The sequence below is a fragment of the Tiliqua scincoides genome, chromosome 8 (assembly GCF_035046505.1).
Source record: "Tiliqua scincoides isolate rTilSci1 chromosome 8, rTilSci1.hap2, whole genome shotgun sequence".
Classification (NCBI taxonomy): Eukaryota; Metazoa; Chordata; class Lepidosauria; order Squamata; family Scincidae; genus Tiliqua; species Tiliqua scincoides.
This window is the reverse complement of record NC_089828.1, coordinates 30,105,939-30,118,224: the sequence shown is the minus strand read 5'-3', so window position 1 is coordinate 30,118,224 and position 12,286 is coordinate 30,105,939. Positions and strand designations below refer to the sequence as shown.

Here is a 12,286-nt window from a genome sequence, read left to right as displayed (position 1 = left end):
GGTGACTATAGCGCATTTCAGTTAAACACATATTGAAGTGGAAAATTGCCCCCCCCCCCCAAGAAAGTTCAACACAAACACAAATAACAAACTAGTGAAAAGTTGAAAGGGAGGGTCAAGAAGGGCAAGTCACAATAATAGCAGCCCAGCTAAAATTTGGATAGCTCAATGACAATATCAAGTCAATGTGTGACAGCTGTGAAAAAGGATAATTCTATGATAGGAGTCTTTAGGAAAGAGATTGAAATGCCCATATCATGTTGTCATAATTCTATGGTACAACACATTTGGAATACTAGCTGCCTTGGGTGCCCTTCAGAGAGAAATGCAGCATATAAATCTAATAAATAAATACCCTGTACAGTCCTTATTACCACATCTTAAAAGGATATTGTTGAGCTGAACAAGAGTTAAAGAGGACAAACAAAATGATCAGAGGACTGGAGCACCTTCCCTACAAAGGAAGGCTGCAGCTTTTTAGTTTAGAAAAAGGTGATTGATTGGGACATGACTGAAGCATGTATAATTATGCATAGTGTGGGGAAAGTGAATATAGAGTAGTTTTTTCTTCCTCTCTCCTATCACTACAATCTAGAACACTATCTTGTACTTGTGGACTTCCTGCAGGCATATAGTTGACCACTTTGTGAAACAGGATCCTGGACTAGATGGGTCTTGGGCCTGATCCAGCAAAACTTTCCTTTTGCTTCTATAACTAGTCATTAGAGCTGTACAAAGACCTGTTCAAATGCAACTAATTAATACTCCTACTTTATGTGAGGAACACTGAGACAGAGAGAAGCATTTGGTACAAGGTCAGCCATGGCAGAGAATTTTTTTAAACTTGCAATTTTAAGAAAAGGCCGGTTGTGTCAATGCTAAACATAAAGTCTAATTTTACAGGGAAAACAGAGGTGGGCAGCTGCCCTGCTGTTAGAACTAGTGTTCTGCTAGTTCTGGCTGCCATAAGGGAGCTGTAAAGCACACTCCAGCATTGTGTGAAAAGGCCAGAGCCTTCCCATGTGTGTTGTCACCATGTTGGCTGCCCGCTGGAGAAGATAAGCCAACTTGGGAAGTGAGAGAGGGTGGGGAAGGTGGAACAGGGGAGAGGTGACAGTAGGTGGGGAGGAGGAGAAATGCGGCAAGGGGAGGTTTCAGGAAGGGGAGGATAAGGTGGTGATGGTGCATGCTGGATTCTATCCTTTTCAGAGCCTCGCTGCCCCCTTTGTCTTCTCAAACTTGCACCAACAAAATCACTGGTGCAGGTCCAAGGAGACCCACTGTGGGGACAGAAGCTTTCAGAGTGGAAAGGGAAATCCCCTTTTCCTTCCAAAGCCTCCTGCTCCACCAACCCCCCCCCCCCCAAATCTGGGTACACTGTGCACCTTTTCAGTACGGTTGGGAGGGGGAGGATAGAATTGGACCATCAGAAATATATTACTTGTCCATGGATCAGGCAAGTAAATGCGCAGCCTTTGTTTCATTGCTATCATTAAACAATTGGTATCATAAACGCTTGCCAATCCTCTAGACCAGTGTTTCTCAAGCTGTGGGTTGGGACCCACTAGGTGGGTCATGAGCCAATTTCAGGTGGGTCCCCATTAATTTCAATATTTTCTTTTTAATATATTAGACTTGATGCTTCCATAGTATGTGACTGCATTTGGGGAATTGTTATAGACCTGTACTTTTAACAAACTACTTTGTATATTATTTTAACAATGATAGGAAAGGAAACTTACTCCTGGGTAAGTGTGGGTAGGATTGCAGCCTAGGATAGTTAAAAATTTCCCTGCTTGATGATGTCACTTCCAGTCATGACATCACTTCCGGTAGGTCCCGACAGATTCTCATTCTGTCCCGGTGGGTCCCAGTGCTAAATGTGTGAGAACCACTGCTCTAGACAACTACCAGTAGATCCTGACCTGCCTTCTCCCTGTGTCTGCTCTGGAGTTTCAAACAGCCTTAAGTGTGGTGTGTAAATAAAGTCATTTATGGTAGCAGAAAGAGAATTTTATTAGGGTATCCCAATTTAAACAGAGAAACAAAACAAAAATACAGACACATGTAAAAAAAGAAATCTTAAAACTTCTGTCTTTGTGCCAACCACCAGTGTGACTCTGTATTCAAGACAATAAAAGCTATTACAAAATAAGTTTAGATTTGTTTCAGTCAAGGAAGTCTGGGTTCTGCACATAAATGATAAGTTTACTGCTACTCCTGCACATATAATTTTGAATCCCTACTTCTAAGAATTTAAAAGGTACATGCACATAAACATGCCAGATTGCAAAAAGGAACACTGGGGATAGCTGTTGGTATCCTGCCGTCTGGAGATTCTGCTGCGTACCATGTTCCCTCTTTCCATGCTACTTGGATTTCTTCAGACACTATCCCCTTATTTCCTAATCTTACTCTGAACCTTGGGTTCACTCTCCTCTTAAAAGGGTTAACTGGAATGTTGAGTGTGTACAGAATGTAGTCCTAGCTAACAGACTTGTCAGGGATTTCACTGGCTAATAGCCTTGTCAGGGATTTCATGGAGGCCTTATGTTTATTGGATTTGAAGCTGTCATATTCCATTTCCCCCTCCCATCAGGTTCAGTCTGGATGCCTCAGAATTACAAAGTGATACAGAGAGAGAAGGTGCCACTGAAAAGAATTCTCTGGATCTTTCCCTGCTTCTGCCCCAAGCAGAGGTAGACACCTGGAGTGTTGGGGGGACAGTGGTCAAGGTGGAGATTGAGCCTTTGTGCTTGAATTTGGGCCTTGTGCAGGAGCCTACCAATGGGGTAAGTTTGAGTTATGTGAAATCCTAATGTGGTGTGCTGTGAAGGGAGGGGGGATGATGGTGGCTTCCTTCCCACTGAGTGACAGCCCTCAGATTTTCCTAATCTCTTTCAAAACTGCAATCAGTTGCTGCAACTGTATTGTTTGATTAGATGTGGCCTAGCATGAGGCGTCACCCAAGTGCTGGCTTGGTACATGATGTGATACAGGTGGCATGGAGACTGAGGTTGATTGGAGAAAGCTCCTGTTAGGAAAAATTTTAAAAGATGTCCAAGTGACAAATGGGTGCACTGGGGCAACAGGAAAAGACTCTGAGATCAAAGAATTAAAGATTAAAGACTCTCTCCCATAAAAGAGACAGTATATGACATTTGTCCTTAGCGACTTCATGAAGTTTCAACCCTCTGGACCAGGGGTGTCAAACTTGTTTCATACGGTGGGCCAAAATAGCATTCATGATGCCTGTTGAGGGCTAGAAGTGATGTCATGAAGCAGGAAGTGACATCATTAAACAAGTCATGAATAGAAATAAGTACTTTTCTCTCTCTTACTTTCTCACTTTTTTCTCACAACTGCAAATGACAGAAGAGAAAATACACAAATTTGAAGATGCTTTCAAATTTGAAGAGATTTATCACAAGAGCAGCCCTGTCAGCAGTGACACCTCAGCTCAGCAGCCTGGGAGATCCTGAGGGCCAGACCTTATGTTTGACAGCCCTGCTCCTAACAATATGAAGTTTCATAGTCCCAAAGTTTTAAAGAAAAAGTGTGCTGAAAATGGGGAAATGTCTAACTCTCAAGGATATTTCTGTGGTGCTTGTGATGGTGGTACTAGGCATACAGTAGAATTTGGTTGTTATGCACATGCACAGGAAACAGCAATTAGGTAAGAGGCATGTATACCAGCCAACTTAGTCAGGGCCATGCTAATGGGCTGCTCCCACTTCTCTTCTTCTTTCAGGATTTTGGCAGCACTGGGAAGCGTCAGAGGTCCAAGTCTGTTCCATCTCCCTCTGATAGTACCTCCTCCCAACAAATGTCTCAAAGTCTGGAGGTCTCAATTCCAGTCAATGTAGGTTGGTATCCCTTTAGGAGTGTTGGATTCTTTGATAACTTGGTACATGTGGAGGGGAGGTGCTGTGCCTGTTGGGCAGCCCCAAGCCTGTTTTTCATGTGGCACAGCTGATGTAGTTGGGTTGCTGGGTCCAGAGCTTGAGAAAGCTCCTGTCTTGTCCAAAGTGATCTGCAAGAGAGAGTCTATGTAATGGAAATGTTTTTAGTGTGGTTGTACTAGAATGGAACCTGTTGCATTGAGTAGAATTCTTCCTTCTGTGAAATCCTTCCTTCTGTGAAATACAGCAAGGGCATTACCTGTGCTGTATATATCACTGCACATACAACTGTCCGGTTTGCTGTATTTATGAAACACAAATTAACTTAATTAAGCCAGCCCTAATAATTCAAATTATTTAACTCTAAGCTAATTGGACCAATTGGACCCTGTGCCTGAGTGGCAACCATGCTAGGGTAATCAAGAGAACAGTAGCAACTTTAATTTTTCATAGATAATTTGTTTCCAGCAATGCTGTTCACTTACATTTTGAATTTTTTCCCCTTAACATTAATATTTTTACTAAATCATTTCATAGTCACTAAAACAAGTGGTTTTGTAACTGTTTACTCAAAGGTAATCTACACATTTTGTTTGTTTACTTGTAGGCTTACCTGTATGCAATTTTTTTTTATTAAAAGGTGCTTAGACCTATTAACTCACATGCACTTTTAAAGTACACATTTTGATTGCTTTCCATTCTACCAGAGATATAATGTCTATAATAAGTTCTAAGATTTTGTAGACCTTGGCTATGAACTTGGGTCGCCACAAAAAATGTTTCCAATTGGGCTGGCAGCTCCTAAGGCTGGCCCTGCAAATTATAATTACAAACTGAGCTGAAATTGGCTGCACTCTTATACTAAACAAGTATATTTTCATTTCTGACAGTTGGGAGAATGGGGGCCAGGGGAAGAGAGTTCCAAAACATCACCATTGTAGTAAACAAAAGGAAGCTTTTATTACCAGGGCTTAGAAGCCGTTTTTGGAGGACACATGCTGTCATGCTGAAACTGAAGAAACACCATATTTTGAGAATGAGATGCGAAACAATGTATTCCTAAAATATAACTAAAGGCAGGGAGGTGTCAGATCATCCAGAAAGTTTATCCTGATTGTGTCCTGAAGAGAAGAATGTAACAAGTTGATGGGGAAGACCTTTTTTGGTCTGTATTTTCTTCCACTGTTTTGTCTTTGTCCCATGGAGTAAATGAACAAGGGAAGAAGGCAAAGGCACCAAGTAACAGGAACACAGTTGGCTGCCTTCTCTACCAATGCATGTGGTGAGGGGCCCTTTCTGCAAATGAGAGTGCAATCCTAACAGCACCTTCGACCAGCTCAATGGCCATTGTGCCAGCTGAAGGTGTTGTGAACATGATGTAAAGCATATTGGTGACACTGTGGAAGTAAGCAGTGCTGGTGGGGAGGCCTGTGCTACCCCGCCAGTCCTGCAGTATATTCAGAGGTCCAGCCACTTCCAGAAGTACATATGCCGCCAAGTGGTGCAGGGCCTGGGACAGGGTGGTGGGAGGGTGTTTCAGAGCAGGAAGGCTGCAACAGGGAGTGGGAAAGGCCCAGGAAGGGGAAGCGTTCAGCAGAGACCTCCTCTGCTGTATCCTAACCTGCCTCCCAGCAATAAACCCAAGCCACTGAGATGTCCACCAGCTAAATAGCTGGCAGAGATCTGAGTAACCTCATAGGGCATACTGTGGTGTTACTCGGGGTAAGGGGAAAAATTCCCTTACCCTGAGGAGACCTCGAACCATCTCCTAACCTGTGCTGGATACAGTGCAGTCCATGTGACTTGGCTTACCAGTACAGGTTAGGATTGGGTGTGAAAAATGGTCAAAAGCCTCACAGCAAAGTGTTAGCTTTAGTCCTGGTACTCCTGTTTTCTCCTATAACCTCCCTGTCCTAATGTATTACTTTTCTTTTGTATTTCAGGGATTGTGCCACCTGCACTGGAGATAATTGAAAAAGAACATGTAGCCCCAGAGCAAGTGTAGGTACCTGACTTTGGAAAATACTGGAATTTAAAATTCCTTTTGCTCTGTTCCCTTTCCTTTTTGATGACCTCAAACACTTTAATCCCATGATCCCTGAGGGATGAACCCTCCTGAACTGGAAACTTCCCAGCTCCTGTCAGATTCCTCCTTACCCCAGCAATCAGTGCAATCCCCGACCAGCTTCATGTAAGACTGGCAAAAACCTTTCTAAAAGGATATTTGGGGCAATAACATTTTTGGATGGCAAAGAAATTCTGGGTCTGCTCTTTGTTCAAACAGTGCTTTAAAACCAGTGGTATTGTACTACCTAAAATATTGTAAAATGTCACTGGCTTAAAATGTCGCAAACTTTTGTTTTATAGTTACTTCTTCCAGTACATATTTAATTTGATATTTTAAAAGAAAAATGTGTGTTTTCCCTATTGATATGAATTCTTACATTTTGGGGGGATAAGTTGCCCTTGATGGAGTTGAGCACTGCAGGCATTTATAAACATAAATGAAAAAATACGATTCTGTCTCTGTGGTGCTCTACATTATACATGCAAATCTGGGGTGATGGACAGACAAGACTCATTAGGAAAGTTAAATGGGGGCTTTATAGCTGCGTTCATTCTTGCTTATAGCAGACATAGGGTTCCATATTTTGCCTCTGATTTCCATTCCTTCTCCAAACAGGCTGATAGTTCAGCAGGTGCTGAAGGAGCTTACACAATATCACAGGTGAGTCTTTGAGGATCAATGTCCTGCGTAATGTGAGTCTGGATTGTATGGTATCTTTTTCCAGGCATCTGCCTTCCTCCAGGCTGTTCACTTCATACCATAGTGCTGCTTCAGGTTCCAGAAGAACTTGGATTCCATGTGGTGAAACCTTAAGTTTCTTCTCAAGGTGGGGGTGGAAGATCAGGAAAAGGAAGCCTGGATTCCAAAAAGCTTTTGAGTGGCTGGTTGCAGACTTGGCTAAGAATTATTCTAGGTTTGGGGAACAGAGTTAGGACTCCATAGTTGTTTGATAGGTTGTGCATGCCCCTTAGTCAGTCTGTCACTCCATCCTGCTGCTCTGTGAAGATTGTCATCTTTTTGTGTGTTTGTTTTAAAAATGATGATTCCACCATCATCACCACCTAGATCTCACTGCCTCTACGGTGCTCCCTCTGTCCTGACTATGTCAGCTGTTATTCCAGCACTGATCTATCTGATGAGGGAGGGCTGGAGATGATTCCTGGGCGTGCAAGTCATGCTTTCTAGCTAGGCTAGTAAAATGCCATCCAGATGGCCACTCACTGCCCTGGCATTCTGTGCTGACCTTTGTTCTGCTTTGTGTCTCCAATGCTAGTGCTAAGCAGAGGTCCTGTGCACCTGAAGGCAGCAGTGAGGCCCAGCAAAATCTGACATGGTTTGAATTCCTGTCTAACGAGTAAGTGGAGGGGTTGTTTATGTGAGGGGTGACAGACAATACTATACTGTTGCTCCTGGCCTGGCTGTGTCATCCCAGATAGCACTGGGCTTGTAGTGCTCTGGAGTGTGGAACAAGATGCTGTGATGGGACTTGGCAGCATCTCTTTCCGCTACCCAATGATGATTAGCCAGGGCTGTGTACGATTCCACACAAGTGCCAAGCCAAGTGCGGAGTTTGAAAATGGGCTCAGTGCTCAGAGTTACATACCTCTTTCCTTCTGCCTTACCACAGGAGTGAAGAGAGTGGGAAGAGTGACAAGGCTGAGAAGGGGACCAAGGTGAAGCGCCGGCTGAGCTCACTGCGCAACCGTGTCACTGGCTCATGGCAGAAGGAGAAGGTGAGAGGGTTGTGTGCTTGGGGGATTTGGCTCACCTTACACGTGGTGTTATTGTCAGAGAAGAGATGAAGCAGGTCCCCTGAGGGAGAGATTATCCCCCTCCAAATTTGAAAATGTGAGTGGCTGTCTACTTCTGCATGCTGCTCAGAGCATGATCCTGTGGCATTTTTTTCCTTTCATTTTTAGGGTAAGAACAAAGACCGGGAGAAAGAGGCTGTAGAAGCAAAGGAACAGAGGCAGGCTGTGCATGGGCATGAGCTGGCACCAGGGGCTTTCTCTAATGGCACCTGCTGCTCTCTGTGTGGCAAAACCCTGCTGAACAAACCAGGGCTGCAATGCTTGAGTGAGTAGCTTCCTCCTTCACAGGGCTGGTTTTGTCTGTAGCTCTTTCCACACATCCCCTCGTAGTTTGGCCTGGCTTTTCACCTGCTGTTCTGTCTCTTTCTCCTCCCTCAAGTCTCTAGTTAGGATGGACTCTTTCTCTTTTGATAAGGCTTCTGACAGCAGCTTTGCTGGCAGAAATCCATGATGTGGGAATATTTTTCTAACCATGTGCCAGTTGAGCAAAGTTTAATTTAGGCTAAAAATCCATAGACTCATAAATGTTAGAGTTAGGGAGGCCCTTAAAGATAACCTGTCTAATCCCCTGAACAGTGCAAGCTACTGCCACAATATCCTTGACAGGTGGTGGTCCAGCCACAGCTTGAAAACCTCCAGTGAGTGGAGACACAAAAATCTTGCACAAATTGCTGATGTACCTTTCTGAGAGTATCTTTGCATACCTCCAAGGGGAACACTTTATATATTAAAGGGGGAGAAAAGGAAAACTGCCTAGCCAGATCTAAGAATAAGGGTGCCTCTTCCTTCCCTTGATACACACATGCATTCAATATAATCTCTACTTCGTTGTTTCCTTTTACAGTATTTGAGTTTGTTGAAGCAACCAAACAGGACAATGTTTTACAAATGTTATTCAAATAATGATCACCATACACAGCTACCTCTACTGGGTGTGTTTTCCTCCAAAGTTGCTTTTGTTAATTCTTAGAACAAAAATAATAATCAGATTGCATAGATGGGTCAGAAAGTTAAAAGGTGAACAAAACATTATGGTCTAGTAACTTGCTTATAGATTGTATGGAAATAATTGAGTTTGGACAAAGCTGAAGGATTGAGGAAATCATGTATGGGTAAGTATAGAGCAGAGGTTCCTAAACTGGGGTGTTGCAATGCATCATCCAGGGAGGCCCTGTCTCTGCCCCCTTAAGGAGCAGGACAATAGCAAAAGTGAAGGCATCAACACAGCCATGATTGCTCTGCTCTTTGCATTTGCAAACCAGAAGTGGGTCATGATTGCTATTTTTAGCTGTTCTGAAGCTTGGGGAGCCCTGCAGATGGGTCAGTGGGCTCCCAGCACTGAGTATGTAAAGAGTATGTAAAGAAAAAAAAAACCCTTTTATCCACGGCAGTGGCACAATCATAGTCATTGCATTGCTGCCTTTGTTCCTCCCCCACAAGCACTTACTGTGGTTCCCAAACTCCCAGAGAGTTTGAGAACCACTGGTATAGGAAAATCCACTTCTGCACATGCTTACCCTGTGAAGAATAACAATTATAATGCATTATATTCTGTTAATATAACAGTATTGCTGTAGTGTGTGTTTCAAATCTTCAGAGCATTTTATGTACTGTATTTTATCTCAGGAATTCTAACAACCACCCTGTGAGGTTGGTGAGTATTGTATTATTACACCCATTTTGCAGCAGCTATGGAGTGCTTTATTCTGAGAGACTAGTGTCCCTTAATGCCTAGTATGGCCTTTATTTTACTTTGTTCTTACTAATTTGCCTCCTGTCTTCCACAGATTTCATAGTGTATTTTGGTTTTACCTACTTTCACTCCAATCATTATTACCCTCCCAAGAGCCTTGAGCCAGTGTGGTGTAGTGATTGGATTAACTGCAGGAAGATGCTGGTTCAAAGACCAACTCAAATACAAATTAGCTAAGTGAAAATCATTGAGTAACTGTGGGTCACTGTCTTAGCCCAACCTACTTATGGCACAGGCTCAGTTATGAGGATGATAAAATTAATATTTTTAGTTAAATTATTTTTATTAAATAAAATGCGTGACTAAAATATTAATTTATCTTATTGTATTTTATTGTTTGTGAGCCACCTTGGAACCTTACTTGGAAGCCTTGGAACCTTACTTTCTTGGAAGAAAGGCAGTGTATAAATATTTTAAAGAAAATGAAAAGGCAGGAAAGGTTTGATAGAAGTATTTTTTGTTATCTGTAGGAGGCAATTATGAAATAGCTTCATGGATTGCTGGTCTGCCACCAGGCACAGTTCAATGAGCTGATGCTGATTTTTCAAACCATTCATGGGTACCAGAGCTGGTACCCCTGGACTTGTCTGTTTGCCCACATACATACATACATGTGAGGGTACTCAGGGATATGTCCTTCAAAAAGGGCCACCACTGTGTGAGGTGTGAGGGTACTCAGGGATGTGCAGTGGGTGGGAAGGCAGGTGAGGCAGAGCCTCCCCATTGGAGTCCTTCAAAAAGGGGCCACCACTGTGTGAGGTGTGAGGATACTCAGGGATGTGCGGTGGGTGGGGAGTCAGGTGAGGCAGAGCCTCCCCACTAGAGTCCTTCAAAAAGGGCCGCCACTGTGTGAGGGTACTCAGGGATGTGCGGTGGGTGGGGAGTCAGGTGAGGCAGAGCCTCCCCACTGGAGTCCTTCAAAAGGGGCCACAACTGTGTGAGGTGTGAGGGTACTCAGGGATGTGCAGAGGGTGGTGAGGCAGGTGAGGCAGAGCCTCTCCACTGGAGTCCTTCGAAAAGCACCATGTGAGGCACCCACCACACACACGCAGAGCATGGTGGCAGAGTGCTTGGGTGCTTCACATGGTGGCGGCGCTTTTCAAAAGACTCTGGTGGGAAGGCTCTGCCTCACCTGCCTCCCCACCCACCTCACATCCCTGATATATAATTAACATTCAAATAAGATAGAGGATCTCTGTGAGTTTACAATCATTTTATTAAAAAAACAAAATTACACTAAAACTGTATTATAGCTTCTGTGCGCCCTTAATGGCTAGGCCCGGTTGCTAGGGGCAACCAACGGTTAGCATTTCTGCACAGGTGACATCTCGCGAGAATTCCAGGGCGGCTCGCGTGTGAGGTGCGCATGCGCTTCAAGAGGGAGTGGGAAGCCTCGCGGCAGACTCTTGTGGCCCGTTTTGTGGGGGGCCAACACCGGACTATGGTGGGGGCATGTCCTATGTGTCGTCCTGGCAGCGGTTGGAAGTCCCGCGAGATTTCGGGAAAGGGCTTGCTTGTGCCTTATTGTGCATTCACATGTTCTCCTTTGGCTCAACAGAAGACTAGGAGGGTGAAACCCCTCCCTCGCCGAGCTCTCGCGAGAAAAAAGAACATCTCGCGAGGCCTGGAAAGCTGCCACAGGGGGCGGGGTCAGAAGGGAAAGGGCTTAGTGAGGTGGCCAGTCCAGGAGCGGCCTCCCTGGAACGGGAGAGGGGCGCCGCCGCTGTCGCCGCTGGTCGTGCCAGGCCCTCCCCGAGGCGGAGCCGCAGTTACGCGAAGTGTGGGGAGGAACAGAGGCGGACCGGGAGACCCGCCAGGGCGCCCCGATCATGCCACAGGTTCGTGGCAGCCAGTGACCCTTCCAGTGCGTGGGGAGGGAGCTCGGCAGGGCCGGCCTGTGTGTTCCTTCGGCTCTTCCTGCCCGGCGCTGCGTGAGCGCAGCAGGGCCCGGCGTGCACCCCTGGGGGCTGTACAGGAAGGGGCAGAGTGCGAACAGTGGTGGCAAGGCTCGGGTTCGAGGAAGGCAGCAGCAGCCGCAGGCTCCAGGCTGAGCTTGCTCTGTGCGTGTGTTGCATTCAGCCCCAGGGGTGAAGGTCCCAGCCTCGTGTTTACGGACTGGGGAAAAACAAAGCAGTGAATCTCTGTGTGTGTGTGTGAGTGACAGAGAGAGAGAGAGAGAGAGAGAGAGAGTGTGTGGCAGAGTGAGTATGAGACTGTGTGTGTGTGTGTGTGTGTGAGGTAGAGAGGGAGACAGAGAGTGTGTGTGTGAGAGGGAGTGTGTGTGTGTGGCAAAGTGAGTCTGAGACTGTGACAGAGAGTGTGTGTGTGAGACAGAGAGTGTGTGTGTGGCAGTGTGAGACTGTGTGTGTATGTGTGTGTGTGGCAGAGTGAGTGTGAGACTGACAGAGAGTGTGTGTGAGAGAGACAGTGTGTGTGTGTGTGTGTGTGGCAGAGTGTGTGTGTGTGTGTGTGTGTGACTGTGTGTGTCAGTTGAGGTCCTAGCCCTCATGTTTCCAGTAGCATTGTGTGTATGTGAAGGTCCTAGCATGAGTGTGAGACAAAGAGTGTGTCGAAGTCCTAGCCCTCATGTTTCCAAATCGGGTAAAAACAAAGCAGTGAATCTCTCTGTGTGTGTGTGAGTGACAGAGAGAGAGAGAGAGAGAGAGAGAGAGTGTGTGTGTGTGTGTGTGTGTGTGGCAGAGTGAGTATGAGACTGTGTGTGTGTGTGAGGTAGAGAGAGACAGAGAGTGTG

General features: G+C 45.3%; 1 protein-coding gene across 2 annotated transcripts in view; it reads left to right on the top strand.

Moving 5' to 3' along the window:
* ARHGEF18 (Rho/Rac guanine nucleotide exchange factor 18) overlaps positions 1-12,286 on the top strand; it is a 79,111-nt gene that overhangs the window by 20,500 nt on the left and 46,325 nt on the right. Inside the window, exons 4-10 of one of the 2 annotated variants that reach the window (XM_066636064.1) lie at positions 2,600-2,792; positions 3,752-3,866; positions 5,846-5,903; positions 6,586-6,630; positions 7,244-7,324; positions 7,598-7,703; positions 7,890-8,046. In XM_066636064.1, coding sequence (XP_066492161.1) covers positions 2,600-2,792; positions 3,752-3,866; positions 5,846-5,903; positions 6,586-6,630; positions 7,244-7,324; positions 7,598-7,703; positions 7,890-8,046 — 755 coding nt within the window. Of the gene's footprint in view, positions 1-2,599; positions 2,793-3,751; positions 3,867-5,845; positions 5,904-6,585; positions 6,631-7,243; positions 7,325-7,597; positions 7,705-7,889; positions 8,047-12,286 lie in introns of both variants that reach the window. The other variant, XM_066636065.1, reaches the window with a different exon arrangement.